This window comes from Stegastes partitus, unplaced genomic scaffold (assembly GCF_000690725.1).
Source record: "Stegastes partitus isolate 25-593 unplaced genomic scaffold, Stegastes_partitus-1.0.2 Scaffold38, whole genome shotgun sequence".
NCBI lineage: Eukaryota > Metazoa > Chordata > Actinopteri > Pomacentridae > Stegastes > Stegastes partitus.
Window position 1 is genome coordinate 214,666 of NW_007577769.1, and position 15,460 is coordinate 230,125.

The window sequence follows — 15,460 nt, forward strand, 5'->3', positions numbered from 1 at the left end:
CGACAAATTTTGCTTGAAATGTATGCTCTTAATCTTAAAAATAACCACTAGTTTTGTGTGCTTCAGGTGTGCCCAGCTAAAGTTAGCATGGAAACAATGGATGGTCCTGAGCTTGCAATGCGTGTGAAGCTGGCTGACATACAGCGTCGTTACAAAGAGAAGCAGAAGGAGCTGGCCAAACTCCAGAGGAAGCATGACCATCAGTGAGTATGACCTTATCCTCTTTTTTTCTTTTCCGAATTTGCCATCAAAAATCTCCAAAGTAATAAAAAAATGTAAACCTATTTTTACTGCAGCAACCTTTTACATTTAGTGTCACGCAGTGCTTCTGTCTGCTTGTGTGTTTACATCTGCGTGTGCAAGCAGGAAGGAGGAAACACCTCGCAGCCCAGCACGGCGAGGGCCGGGGCGGCCGAGGAAGCGGAAACCCACCCTCACCACAGGCCCAGTGTCCTCAACTGAGGGCCAGAGAAAAGTCAAGTGAGTATCAGTCAGGCCATCTCTGCTGGCTGGAGTCCAGTCTTGCATGATAAACCCCTCTGTATCACCGGCACTTAGGGACTACCTCTCATTGGCATAAACAGGAAATCAGAGAACCGCCAAACCATTCGAGGAAGTCTGTGTGAACCCTCTTTAATCTAATCAACTCTGGTGTTAATTATTTACCAGCACAAAACATTTATCTAAGCTTTGTATATGTACGCCATACCTTTGCAACTTTGCTAAAATCCCCAGTGGCATTACTTTAGTGCATTTTGAGCTTTACTGGGCTGTGTTTGGAGGGGGCTGGGGGCTGGGTGACAGGCAGAGGATGTAATTAGAGTACTGTGAATTCTCCTGTAATCTGTCCCAGCAGCAGGAATGTGACACACCACTGCCATTACAGCCATACGGGGTCACCAAGGGTCCAGTGGATAACATGAGGGTCAGACAGTTCAGGCAATCAAAGTTAATCTGACATTTAGAGCTTTCATGCGATGTCTGTGTATGTGTTTCAGGAAAAAGAAGAAGAAAAAAAAAAACAATTAGTAGAGAAGAAGGGGCCAGTAACTGGATGTTGTTCAGGAAACAATTAACCTGTTTCTTTCTTTAAATATATTGATGGCATTTTAAAAATTGTAAGTGTCAGCTTTTGTGAAAACAGCAGTAACATTGCTGTTTGAGAGCAGTGGTGATAAACCAGAAGGTTCGAGGGGATAAAGGTTTGCTGTCAAGACTTCAATTAGCCTTGTCATCAGGGTTTGGATAGGCTTAGGGCACAAAATGTCACACCGCAGCATTCCCCCTCTCCCTCCATCTCCTCTTCTCCCTTTCTTTGTGGTTTCTGGGCAACAGTCCACAGTGTTCCCAGCTGCCCCTCTGCGATGTCACCTCCACTCTTCTTCCACCCATGTGCCCCTGCCCCCTCGCCAGGCCAGCACTGATCGGAGTGGGGATGCTGATGCTGGGTGACAATGACACCCAAATGAGGGTAGCAGGGCTAGGGCCCTGCGGTGAAGTGCAGTAGAGAGAAGGTGGGGGACAACATGGGGGTTGGCAGGGTGTTGTACAGGACACAGTGCAGTAAATCGCACTCTGTCTCACTGTTGTGTTCACATCTGAACCACAGTTCATGTGCATTTGCTTTTCTTCCAGAGAGTCAGGGTGCATTCCCTTTCATATCTGATGTGCATGTACAATTAAGAAGAGAATGACGTAATGCTGCTGAGTGAAGGACAGGCGAGCGGAATGGGGTCTGATTAGCCCCATGTTGCGTTTACATGTCAGGGTTCTATGAAAGCATAGACTGCACCTGCCACTCACACCACTGCAAGACACTTTTGTGCTGATGGAGGTCAGTGGGTCAGTGGGTAGCAGCCTGGCCTGGTAGAATATTTTTTCTTACCTTATTTTGCTTAAACCGCTGGGACTGTGTGTGGCAGCATTTGAGCGAGAGATGCATTCAAGCCTCCTCGCTTGTGCAGTCTATACATTTGTGCAATTAGGTATGGATGCAAATGTGTGCTTATGAGCATTTACGCCAGCATTGTTTGTTTTTGTGCATGCCTCTGCTATTCCTGTGGGTACAGCACTGGGCTCCTTTGTGGTGCCGCTTTGATTGGAGGAGAGCTAGAGAGAAGTACTGCTTGCCAGCATACCCCACTAATCAATTCTGTTTAATTAGTCACTGTACGCTCAGTCCCACCAGCCCCCCCCCCACAAAGGGGAGGGACTCTGTCACATTGTGTTTGTCAGCAGCAGAATGCTCGGCGTGGCGGGATCCGCCTCACAGGGACAACTCACACTTCCTGGCACCTCTGTCACTCTGCAGTCAGTCAGTGGGCAGACGGTTCCTCTGCCTGACAATTGGCTTCAGTTTTTTATGTGTTACAGGTGCATGTTGACACATTGATTATTCAAAATAATTCCATTTTTTTTCATAAGGTGCCAAATCATAACTCATCTCAGTAGTAGTATGACAAAGACCTTATAATATTACAGAGAGAAGCCCAACAGTTTCCCCATGAGCAAGCAATTATGAGATTTACATACAATCAAGGCTGATATACATCCTCCCATTTCACATGCTCAAGTTCCTACGCTGATAAATTACACATAATAATGCATTTGATTCTCAGCAATATGTGGTTACAGAACGGTGTATGAAACCATATAAAACAAAAATGAAATTTGTACATGCACAACTTTATTAATCACATTTTAACTGCTTATTCTGTAAATGTGACTCTTTTCAAAGGCTGCATGCTTACTAGGAGAGGGGAAGTTAATCTTTTGTTTGAGCATGGCCTGGCTCACGTCGGTGTGGTCTATGGGCAGGCTTCCAGAGGGAAATTCAAGGGCATTTGGAGTGGTTGGCCTGTGATGCGACTCAGTGTAGGGGAAAGAGTGTGCCACAGTGATATGAAAATGCAACTGGAGAGCTATGATATTCTCTGAAAACAATACTGCTGCATACAAATGCAGTGCCTTCAACCATCCACTGCATCCTCAAAGCTGTGCAGTGCTTCACAGACCGCAAACACCCTCCCTAGATAAAGCGTTAATGCTTCTTATACCACACTGCCCTCAAACAATCCCAGGTTCCTTGTTAGATTCCAGTTTTTCAAGTGTGTGTCTCAGACACTGGGCTCTGCTTGTCCTTTTTTTTTTGTCATTCTGTTCATCAGACAGAGAAAGGAAAGTTATTAGATCCCACAGAGAGGTGACTCAACTCTGTTTTTCCCCTGTGATGTCCTACCCCCTCTCTTGCTTTCAAACCACCGCCATTCTTCTCTAATGAATGCCTCTCCCTTGTTTTGACTGGCAGGTCGATTGGGGCGGGGCTTGGCTTGTCGCCTGAGGACCTAGGAGGGGGCGGAGACAGTCACAGAAGGAAGAAGAGGCTGTCCAGTCGAGGCTTTGAGCGACTCAGCAGCACACAGGTCAGGGTCCCCTTGTCCTGCTCCCTTTTGTCCTTCTATGCAGCTAGAAATGAAAGAGGCCGCTCTTTGTTTCTTTGCATTTGATATATTCCTTTGTTGCACACTATTTCTAATTAGGTGCTACCCTCAGGAGTCAAATCCTCTGCTCTCCATATTAATATCTTTTTTCAGTGGGGCTTCTACGATTCCTTTTTCTTCTCTGTGTGTGAGCAAATGAGGGCCCTCTTGCTCTGACATTCTGATGCTTTTTGCTGCTGCTACAACCGGGAGTGTAACTGGCTTTCTCTGGCTCTCTCATCTCTCTCTGTTGCAGCAGATAAAAGCACAGGGCTGTAGAAAGAGTAGTCTTCACAGCGTGCTCAGCTCCAAGTTGGCTGGTGATGTGGCTCAGCTCAAACAGAAGGGCCAGGTTAAAAAGAATCTCTCGGGGACAGGCTCCAGAGACAAGGAAGTTTCACCCTGCAACTCCAACACCAAGCATGGACACAGAAGCCAGGGCGCAAGCAAAGCCGAGTCCAGGCAAGAGTCTGGAGGACAGAGCGACACAGGTAGATCCTGGCAATCACTGTACAAATTGTGCCTCACGCTGTTTGGATTAAATGAGCAGTTTCACACTGATGAAAGTTCCATCAACAATTAGCCTAGATTTAAACGGGGATTGGTTTTGCAAACTTTCTTAGCAGCCAGTGTGGACAGTGTCCCTCAAGAGAGCTGGATTGGACTGGTGCGCCGTGGACGTAAAAAGGGATCAACTGCCTTGACGCAGGGTTCTTCCCATCTGAGTCAGCCGAGGGCGAAGGTTCTCCGCAGGCAGAGGCAAGAAGCAGTGGAGGAGGAGGAGAGCTCACCTGCAGAGAGCGACTCCTCTGATCAAGGTACGGCTCTGAATGCTGCTGAATACTTCAATAGGGTCATGAAATTAGCCAAAGAACCAAAGACACTGGCTTTATTCCTGGTCTGGACTCTTAAACTTTAAACAGTTCTACATGTTGGAAATATCTAATTGTCCAACTAAGATTGTTACACCCATCTATCGAGCAGATTCTTAAACCTACACAAATCTAAGTTGTTACAGAAAACAAATCAATAAGTGTATTAAAAAAGCTTAAAAAAAAGACACAAACCCTGAAGTACATATCTGACCAGAGGATTGCTGACACATTGAATCCTCTTAAAGAACGGCCCTTCATATCCTGCGTACCTTTTGTTAATTTGTAAATCACTTGAAAACGAATCGGAGGTGAGTGAAAAGGTGTTGATGAGAGTCTTGTAGCAGACTGGGGTGTGTATGGACATTCAACACCTCAGTGATTGGCCTTGTTGGCTGGTCTGGGCTAGATGTGCAGCCACAGCTGTGGACACTTGGCTGTGAAAGGCTTTGACAGCCCTGGAGACTAGCAGACTGGGTCAAGGAGCTGCTTGAGAAAGTGCAGTGACAAACACAAAAACTTACTCCTACTCTCTCTAGAACACTAGCTCACAATAACATATGGGTTCACACCAGGAAATACCACTGAGGCAAAGCACTTCATACATCATTTCTATGAACCGTTAAAACTATTTACTTAAATGCTAATGAAGTGCCTGTGAAATGATTGAGAGCAGGTTAAAGAACTTTACTGGTTGGTAATGATTTAAGAGATGGATTTGATAAGCCGTGTGAGTTCAAAAAAATCCTACTAAATCTATGCTGTGTTGCTTGCTATCACCATCAGAAGATGAAGAAGAGGAAGGCAGTTATGATACTGATGAAGGTCAAGATTACAGAGTCCAACCCCCCAGAGACGTCACTTCTAGCTCTTCCGTGGCAGGTCCGAGTCCCTCATCTGTTGTAAAACTGGAGGCCAATCAGAAAGCCAGGAACAAAAAACAGAGACAGGAGCTTTATGGTAAGACTGTCCTTTGAAAATGATTTATAAGTCAACAAAGCTGCCCCACGTCTTCACGGGAAGCATCTGTTTTGTGTTTCTCCCTCTTCCTTGTTAGCTCGGTCTAAATCTGTTTCTGTAATTGAACCGCACAGGCTCCCAGAGTCTGTCTGGAGCAGAGGGGGAGGTCAAAGTGAGGAAGAAGCCTACCTGTAGGCTGGGCATGGCTGCTGCAGTCAAAAACCACCAAGACCACCAAGTTCAACGACCTGAAGGTGTCAGAAGAACATGTGGACCCAGGTCTAAGGAGCCTCGGTGGGGCAACCTCGGGACCAGGGGCAACCGCTATCGGAGGAGCATGGGGCTGGCCACCTTTCCAACTACCAATGAGAGGCTGAAGAGGGCGACCCGTAAGAGCACCATCCTGAGAGGAGCAATCAGTAAAGTAAGTATTTCCAGCATTTTGTATAATTTTTCATAAACACTGCTTACATTTGCTAGGGTGACAAACTTACAATACAAATAGCATGAAAAAATTAATAAGATGTTTTGGTGTGCTATGTTAAAAAAAAAAAAAAAAATTCAGTGGTTTGGGGTCATCAAAGCCTTCTGGGGATGGAAGCATATAAGCAGCAACACATATTAGGTGCTCTTTAAGTAGACTCATTAATGTGTCATTACTGAAATGCACATAGAGAAGATGGACAGAATAGTAGGAGTCTGCAAATTGTCTTTTAGTTCTTATAGAACCTGGCAGGCATCAGGGAAAAAATTTACCAAATTAGAGCGTACAAATTTTAATTTATACCCACAGTTTAACTAGCGCCTGTAAACTCATAACACTGAGAACAAGTTCCCTCAAATTTATAATTCACATTCCCCAAATTATCATTTTCTGATAATTTATGTGCACAAACTTTGCACCCATTTCTGCTTTCCCTACACTTGCTGTCACCACAACCAGAGCGCTCATGGGGATATAACACACTCATCTTGTCCTTTCTCATGTCAACGTTAACAGAGGAGAAGCTGCTGGTCAGTCGGAGCTCAATCTCTGCAGTGTGAGGAGGGAGGCCGAGGACGAAGGAGCAAGGGCCAACAGGTATCAGCCGCAGCGAATTTAACACCTTTTGCTACATGCGAACCCACAAACTGAATCCAAACACGAGCCTTCATACAACCTCTTAAAAATTCTGATTACGTCTACTGTCCTAGATTTCTCACCACGAGGACTGATACTGTAGAACTATTAAAAGTACTTAGCACATTGCACACAGCCCAACCTCCTGCTGAGTAATCTTAGGGGAGAAGAGGATGAGAGAGAAGATGTGGGAAAGGGGGGGTGGCTCACACTTCTCTGCTGTGACAGAGTGGAAAAAAAAGTCAAATAAAATGGCTGCAAATAGAAATAGGTGACGATAAAGGCACTGTAAAGTCCCCTTGCAATTAAGTCCTTGTTTGAGTAGCATGCTAAACAATGTCTTGTGTCTTCTATCAAATCTCTATCTCCATATATATTTTTAATCTATCTTTGTATCCATTTTTTTTCTCCTGTCCGTTCCTTCTGTTACGTTGTGCAGCCAAAGGGACGAGCAGTGAGTCGTCTGCTGGAGAGTTTTGCGGCTGATGAGGGCTTTCAGATGGATGGCAGCAGCTTCTCAGAGGAAGAGGAGGACAGCAGGCATGCATACAACAGCAAAAGCCCTGAAGGTTCAAGATAAAGATTGAATTATCAGGTTGTTTTAGTGATGTTAGTTTTAGTGATGCCGAATGTTAATTTTAGATGTTCACTGTTTGTTTTATGCAGCTCCTAACTGTGTCCTGACCAAAGAACTCTTAACTGATGGACTGAAGGTGCTGATCTCCAAGGAGGATGAGCTTCTATATGCTGCCAGGGTCCACACTCTGGAGCTTCCAGATATGTAAGTGAACAGTCAGGGTGTTGCTTTTTTCAAATTATTCATTTCCTAATGTAAATATTTTCATCTTAATAGTATTTATTAAACTTATGAAGCCCAAAACCTGCCTGTTCGTTTGAAAATGTTTAAAAAAAAACTAAACAAATACACTAAATGGTGTATTTATCAGAGCCAAAAAATTTATAAAACGAAAGACATAAAATGTGCTTGAGTTTCAGTTTTCCAACAAACCAAATCAAAACCCCTTTATTCTAGATCTTGACATTAAAAATTTGACCCACAGCAAACATTAACAACAAATAGATTCTGTAATATACTTTATACAACTATACATTTTGGACTCCTCAGCGCAGTTGGCTGAACTGCAGGGGGTGTCCTTAAACAGAGCAGACAGAAGACAACTGTGGAATCAAATTAGACACATTGACAGCAAAATAAAATGTACTTGATCAATAAAATAAATGTAGCATGGATCAATAAATGGTACAGGGGAGCAAGATGCTGGAAGATACATTGAGATTAGTGGAATATCTTTCTAGAGTTGAGTGAGTAATGCCTGGTCTGTAGACAAGCTGTAAACGGTAAACTATCTATGGCTTGTGACCCCGACATTTCCCAAATATTGTTAACACCTTGCGGCAGTTGGAAAAATGTTATACATATTTAAGAAATTCAACTTTCGTGTTTTGTTTCATGTGTCCATAGAAGTGTAGGACTACTTTGTAGTAAAATGCCTGTAGTGAGTAAAAATGTGATCGTCAAAAAATTGCTTCAAACTGCTTGAGGTTTAGAGGGTTGAAATCTAAGTAAGCAGAACCTAAATATGGATCATCCTTTCAAATCACGTGACATATTTACACCAATGTATGATTCATTTATTTTTATTTTTATAATTGTTCAAATGTTCTTAAATGAACCTTGTGCAAAGTGGCATATCTAAGCAGATGCTGAAGCATATCTAAAAGTGGTGGAAAATCCAATTGATGATTATCCTAGAGGCTAATACGTCCTTATCAATCACCCACCACGGTTTATTGAGGTCTGCATCGTAGTTTTCACCAGTAGTTTAAAAAAAAAATCTCTACATGCCTTTTCGTCCTTACATAACAAACCCTACATTATACCATACCAAGCTCAGAGTATCAATACTCCTCCTCTGGCTCTTGCTGCAAAGAGATGCTATAACAACAGCAGAGTGGGAGTAACATATGACATGGGAGCCAGGCAAGCATAATACAAGCATCTGAAAATAGCCTCATCTTTTTCTCTCTCTCTGCTGTACTTTTTCTCTAGCTTCAGCATTGTTATTGACGGTGAAAGAGGAAACCGCCCAAGAATCTATTCATTGGAGCAACTGCTACAGGAAGCTGTAAGTTCACCCCACTGCACTAAAACGCTCTTTGTTGCAAGAAAAGCCATCGCTTGTTGGGTCACTCGGCACCTCTATTTCCCCTTAACATTCTTCGCACCCTCGTTGCATTTTTCCATTGCTTTCTAGGCTTTCTGCAGCTCGGCTAGTCCTTTTGCTTGCTTTTCTTTCAACCTCCCCTGTTGTCTTTCAGGGTCATTGAGGCTGTATAAACTCCTAAATGACTATGAACAGATGGGCAGGATCTTTAGGTTCATACATATCAGTATCTGTGCATGTCTGTTAAACAAGGCTCTGTGTGTGGGTGGGATAATCTTGCAATACCCCCCACCCCCACCCCCACCCTTTTTTGCCATTTTACCTATTTTGCATTCTAAATAAAGTCAGTGTTTATCGCCACAGGAGACTTCTGTTGAGTGAGAGGATGCTGGTCTCTCTGCACTAATAACAACTGGGTCACCAAAGCAAAGCCCTCATACCCACATCTTCTCTAACTGTGGAATTAAGTCTTCATTATTGCCAAACAGGGCAAAGGATGTTGTGTTTGCACACAATGGAGTTTCCAGGCCCAGAAGACTAGAGCAGAGGTTAACTGCTATGATTGCGCCTTAGAAAGTAGGAGCTGCCAAGAAGATATGGTTCCTGTGCAGGCACCTCATCTTAAAAGGTTTTGTGCCCACATTTACCCTAAAGTTGTTATGGATAACTGTTATTGTGGGATGGAAAGGATCACAACTGAATTCCCCTATGGTTACGATGAAATTAGGCGCGTATGTATTTTCCCTTTCAGTCATGGGGAATTCCTAGCCGTAGCCTTAACGTTTTCAGGCTAAAATATTGAGTAAATATTGTGTAAAACCCTTTGTTTTTTTTCATCTCTCTGGAAACGGCAGCGGAAGTGAACTCATAGTGCTCACAGGCTCATATACATTCAACTGCCCTTCTTAAAATAAACTTACTTTTCAAGTATGTTTGTTTAGTGATGGGCTTTTGCTTGTTTAAATCCAAAAAACACTCACGCAAGAAATCACCCATATCATTACTGTTTACAACTCCCTATTGTTATCACAGCATTCAACTGTCCAAAAGATTTGTGTTCAAGTTCCTGTTGTTAAACTACAGAAGATCCTGTCCCCCCACATGTGCATTTGCTCGCTTTCCATCTCGCCGCTTTTATTTTCGTCTTATCCATGTAAGCTTGCCCATATGTTCAATGCAGTTTCTCCACAAATTATTCTCACAGTGCCGTGTCCTAACTCTCTACACCGAGCCCTTCTGGCAACGTTGCTCTTATCCAAACACTCATCACATAGCAGCTGGTTCTAATTACGCCATACTTCCACTTTCATGTCTTTAAATTAGTCCAAAAGCCATTTATTTGACTCTGACACCAATACCCCGATTTTCACCGACCTCCCTCCCCCCTCCCCACACGTACGCACACACACTCGCAACCACACCTCATCAGTCAAAGGGTCCTTCGCCATGGCAACAGTAAATGAAAGCAACCTGAAAGAGCCCCCAGTGAGTGGCGGATGCTGGGGCTGCCTGCATTGTTGGAGGGAGGATCTGGCAACCTGCAATCACAAGCCCTCTATTCAGGCCCTCTTTAGTATTACTCAGCAAGTCAGGATTTACTGCATCATGGCTTCCGTTCTTTTCAGCTCTGACTGGCACATTGGCATGAGATAAGTGCCGCTTGGAAACGTGGCACAGTGGCTGCTCATGCACAATGCTCCATTGCTCTTACACTGTTTGTGTGTGTGTGAGAGAGTGTCTATGCATGCATGTCTGTGTGTGCATTGTGCGAACCCGTAATGAATCTGAATGAATTATGTTTTGGTCCGACTTCCAGGTCCTGGATGTACGTCCGGAGTCAGAGACTATGCTCAGCGAAGGAACGAGGGTGTGTGCTTACTGGAGTGAACGCTCACGCTGCTTATATCCAGGCTACGTTCGGAGAGGTGAGACATCGACTTTATATTCAACCGCATGAGCATACAGTCACATTTTTAGCATATCTGAGGAAGTGCATTTGTGTGTCTTGCAGGTGGTTCATCTGATGAGGGGAAGCAGGGAGGAGTGATGGTAGAGTTTGATGACGGAGATCGAGGAAAGATTTCTCTCCCAAACATCCGCCTCCTGCCTCCAGGATACCAGATTTACTGTGGGTGCCTCCTCTCTGCGTAATTGCTAATCTGACCTTTCATGTTGCAATGTATCGTCTAGCTGTAAATGCTGACAAATCTTCTACTCTTTGTCCTTTAGGTGGGGAGTCCTCTCCTGCCCTGCTGCTACCCAGTGGGACAACAGCCAAGAGAGGTTCCAGTCTGGAGCAGGCTCCCATCAATGATAGACCCTCTGACAGACTCAGCACTAAAAACACTGTCACCAACGCCCAAAGTCTAACTGTCATTAAAAGAAGACCAGGTAAGATTTTTTTTTTTCTTGAAAACCACTAATTTCACCTCATATTTCTCATAAATTGAAAAAAAAGGGAAACCAAAGAAAAAAACGTATTACCCTGAGTAACTGAATTGTGTGCATTATTTATGTGCTTGTTTTAACAAATCATTGAAGCTATACTTCGCTCAAGCTTTAGCTGTGTGAAGCATTTTGACAAAAATGCCATGTCATTTTAGCAGCATTGTAGCAGTCAAACTATTCCAAGTGTCTTTTGATTTATTCTTACGTAAAAAAAAACATTCTTGATTTACCCTGACATACAGCAGCTGTCTTTGAAATCCAAGGGTTCTTGATGATAATTCAGTATTCAGTGTGTTTGTACACAATTAGCTGTGCAATCCAACATAATCGTCTTACAAAATATACTATTGGTAATGTTTGGTTTTTGTTCCATCTCCGTCTAAACTCCAGTATTTCTAATATTGTGTTGACATCATGCATATAAACTTAGGGTGTCAAAATTAGCAGAGTTGAATTAAGACACTTGGCATAGTCTCAGTCTAAAATTAGAAGCAGAAAAGAACAATAGGACATACTGTGAAGGTATTTTGTTGTATGGTCTTACAGCAAACAAGTGTCAGAATACAGTAACTACAAATCAGCCACTGCCATGTTTCATTATTTGTGATGCACTGCTAAACCATATGTAATGTCTTTCCTTCATTCTAGGAAGACCAAAGGGGTCTGGGAAAAAACAAAAGCAGCAGCAGGCAGAAAATGCCAATAAAAATCCTTCACCTTTCCTGGGCTGGTCTTCATTAACTAACACTAGAAAGAGAACGTCTGACAATCTATTTCAGTTCAATGGGGCACCCAGAAAGGCCTTGAGAGGGAAGGAGGATGACCTTTTCTCCTTGCCTCACAACCAGGTACTGGCCTCCATCCCAAGCAAAGGCCTTTTCAGCAGCAGCTCGTTTGAGGTGGACTCCTTCAGAAGCATTGCAAATGGTTACTCATCCTTCTGTACTCAGTCTACAGGACCAAGTCCAGGTTTACCTCTGGGCCCCAGAAGTGGGCTGTACAGTGAGAAGCGCAGGCAAGAAGAACTGGTTATGCCGAGGGCCAGGAAATCTGGACAAGAATTCCTGGTCAAGTTAGATCATGAAGGAGTGACTTCCCCCAAGACAAAAAACAGCAAGGCTCTGCTGCTGCGAGGTGGATCTTCAAATGTGAGTGGAATGCCTAGGACAGAGGCATACTCTCACCCAGTCCTGCTGGTTAAAGACAACAAAAAGGGTGGTGCCTCCAGGGTAGAACTTCTCCTGAAAGGAGCCACACCCACAAGAAAGCCTTCTCCATCTCTGCGTCTGGGGGATTATGGTAACTTGGGCTTCAGCTCTCACAGAGAGTGTCACAGCTCCTACTCTGATCTGGATGATGATGAAGAGGAAGAAGAAGAGGAGGAGAGGAGCAGGGCTGCACTGGCTGCAGCCTCAGGAGGTCTAAGGACAGCTGGCCGTTTCCTTTCTCGTCTCTCTGTATCCTCCTCCTCTTCTGGTTCTTCAAGCTCCTCCTCTTCAGGCTCTCTGTCCAGTTCTAGCCTGTGTTCCTCTGACAACGATTCATCCTACAGCTCAGAAGATGAGGATAGTTCCACACTGATGCTGCAGAGTTGTCTATCCTCCCACCGTGGGCTACTGCAACCATCTGAACCCTCTACTTCTTCCAGGCCTCGCCAGCACTCCTTTGTGGCCAAAGCAGTGGCCGTTTCCAATGCCAAAGGAGGCCCACCCGACCAGATCTCCAACAGCAAGTCCTTGAAGAGAAAAGAATGCACAAACTCCACCTCTAAATCAATTAAGGAATTTGTGAAGAAACCTAGAATGCTTCCAGATGACAGCTCATTTATTCCAAGGCCCAAGATGTCTGCATTCCTCGCAGGACGACAAATGTGGAGATGGTCAGGAAACCCTACACAGGTGAGAATAATAAATATATATTTTCATCTTTCTACTACATGCTTTGTTTAGCTAATGAAGATTTACCTTCTTTTCTTTTATATCATTTCAGATAGCTTAAACTACTATGTCACTAGAGGTCAAGAAATGTCAATAATAACCATCATTATCAAAGAAGATTGGTCAAAGTGTCTGGTTTTCCACAGAGGCGAGGTCTAAAGGGCAAGGCCAGGAAGCTTTTCTATAAGGCCATTGTGCGAGGCAGAGACACAGTGAGAGTGGGAGATTGTGCTGTGTTCCTCTCAGCTGGACGCCCTAACCTCCCCTATGTAGGTCAAATTGAGAACTTCTGGGAGTCCTGGACCTCCAGCATGGTCGTCAAAGTCAAGTGGTTCTACCACCCTGAAGAGACCAAGTTAGGAAAGAGGCATCGAGATGGAAAAGTAAGTCGTGACGGTACAGGGCATAGAATATTTGTGGCATATGGAGCTTTTCAAATGATGGTATTCTTTCTTTGTTGATTTATGGATAATGTGACACAACTAACCCTGTCATTTTCCTATCCAGCATGCCCTGTACCAGTCATGTCATGAAGATGAGAATGACGTCCAGACTATCTCTCATAAGTGCCGGGTGGTGAGCAGGGAGGAATATGAGTGTCTGACTCGTAATCAGAAGCCGAACAGTAACTCCCCAGAACTCTACTACCTGGCTGGGACGTATGATCCCACCACTGGTCAGCTGGTCACTGCTGAAGGGGTTTCCATCCTGTGCTGAACCTCCATGAGGACACTATGGCGGACTTCTTTGTAGGACGGATATGCTTTCAACTACGAGACTGCTCAGCCTTGCAGAATGACAAATGTTCCTTGGGTATGCCTCAAGGACTCATGGACTAAATGTCAGCGCCAAAGCAGGGCTGTCTGAGATTACACACTGGAGTCTGTTGGCGTCTAACCTTTGTGGAAGCGAAGGGGATGTCCATAACTGGTTGATTCTTTCATGAAGAATAGTAAAAAGTCTGGGTCTTCCTGGGCTTTACCAAATTTTAATAAGTGGCGTTTGAATCATCTAACTAATCTTTTTTCAAAGATCATATGTGATTAATAGTTCACAACTGGTTTTAAGACTCATGCTTCCAGCTCCTATCATACGTCACCAAAGGAGAGCTGAGATTGCATTAGACTGTGCAAAGTATAAATGAGGCTCAATAGTCACCGTGGACCAATTCTTTAGAGGTAGCCTTACCTGAGGGAATGGAAATGAAAGAGAGGCATGGGGCTCTCCCTAGGCCTCTTCATTCCAGGGAAGTTGAAAACATGTATAGGACTTAAAGTTGATGTCTGTAAATATTTTGAATTTTTCCCAATCAAGCCATACACTTCAGTACCTCTCACCTGTCTTAACTGTTCAGGTGTACATTGTACAGTTCGATTATTGTATTGTTGTCTGTTGTCTATATGTACATAAAAGCTATTTTATATAGGAGTTTATTGTATATATGAGATGTATCTTTCCATGTTTGCAATTGATTTATTTTTATATGGGTGTAGAATACGTTACGTTGTGTTTTTCCTTTGCTTTGGGAAGTCAAGATTGGAAATGTTAGTGTTGCACTGCATATGCCCTGCTGAGACAGACCGAGACAGACAGAGCACAGACAAAGACAGAAGGATTTAGTCTATAACAGGACAAGACTCACTCTCTGAGAGAGAGGGGTCACCCTGTTTAAAAAATAGGTCAAGTGGCTTTTTGTATAAGTGTTCTGTTACTTCACATTTTTGTTAGCCTATTTTTTAAGAAAAACACCTTTTTATTTATGTACCTCTCAGTTGGTCATCCTTGCAAAGCAGATCCCACTGGACTGCAATCACGGGTCAAAAATGATTTAAGATCAGTGATATGAGTGTACTATTATGACACAATATTTGTGTGTGATGAGTGTCCTGGCATCACTATAATCATGTCCACACAAATCAATTTAGAACAAGACTTGGTCGTTTAATGAAAAATGTTATGGAATACAAAATACCAAAGTGTCTTTATTACCTTAACTTTCTTTTATTTAATTTTTTTTAAGCACCTGTACTGAACTCAAATCAGACATCACTGGTAACTTAGAGAATATTTGTCCTCCACCATGTGCATATGTATTGGCTTTGCATTGTGACAATGGTTTCTTGCACATGTACCTGCAGTTTTGTTTAGTACAAAAATATGCAGCAAAATGCCACCTGGGGGTGTGACTATGAAGGTCAAGGTACTGACAAAGTAAGATGTTGAGTACTGATTTATTTGTTGAAATCAGACTATTTTAATTTTGTTAGCCATCTGCATCTATTTTGTACAGTATAAACACATACTCAATGCCAACTGTGAAGGACAATCAGATTCACAAAGCAATGGACATAGGGTAGGTTCACTCAATCTGAAAATTACTTAAGTTTATTTAATTTGTGCCAAGTACATTTTCTCTGTTTTTTGTCTTGTTTGATATGCAATCCTGAGTTTGTTTGTT

The 15,460-nt window shown here is 43.3% G+C and overlaps 1 protein-coding gene across 1 annotated transcript in view; it reads left to right on the plus strand.

The window, feature by feature from the left end:
* bahcc1a (BAH domain and coiled-coil containing 1a) overlaps window positions 1-15,460 on the plus strand; it is a 62,437-nt gene extending 46,977 nt beyond the window's left edge. Inside the window, exons 14-30 of the mRNA XM_008303065.1 lie at window positions 67-203; window positions 367-480; window positions 3,308-3,422; window positions 3,736-3,970; window positions 4,103-4,297; window positions 5,138-5,311; window positions 5,446-5,735; window positions 6,312-6,392; window positions 6,871-7,000; window positions 7,098-7,212; window positions 8,503-8,578; window positions 10,434-10,542; window positions 10,629-10,745; window positions 10,847-11,008; window positions 11,714-12,963; window positions 13,149-13,385; window positions 13,510-15,460. Of these exons, the coding sequence (XP_008301287.1) occupies window positions 67-203; window positions 367-480; window positions 3,308-3,422; window positions 3,736-3,970; window positions 4,103-4,297; window positions 5,138-5,311; window positions 5,446-5,735; window positions 6,312-6,392; window positions 6,871-7,000; window positions 7,098-7,212; window positions 8,503-8,578; window positions 10,434-10,542; window positions 10,629-10,745; window positions 10,847-11,008; window positions 11,714-12,963; window positions 13,149-13,385; window positions 13,510-13,719 (3,747 nt within the window). The 3' untranslated portion in view covers window positions 13,720-15,460. The remainder of the gene's footprint in view (window positions 1-66; window positions 204-366; window positions 481-3,307; window positions 3,423-3,735; window positions 3,971-4,102; window positions 4,298-5,137; window positions 5,312-5,445; window positions 5,736-6,311; window positions 6,393-6,870; window positions 7,001-7,097; window positions 7,213-8,502; window positions 8,579-10,433; window positions 10,543-10,628; window positions 10,746-10,846; window positions 11,009-11,713; window positions 12,964-13,148; window positions 13,386-13,509) is intronic.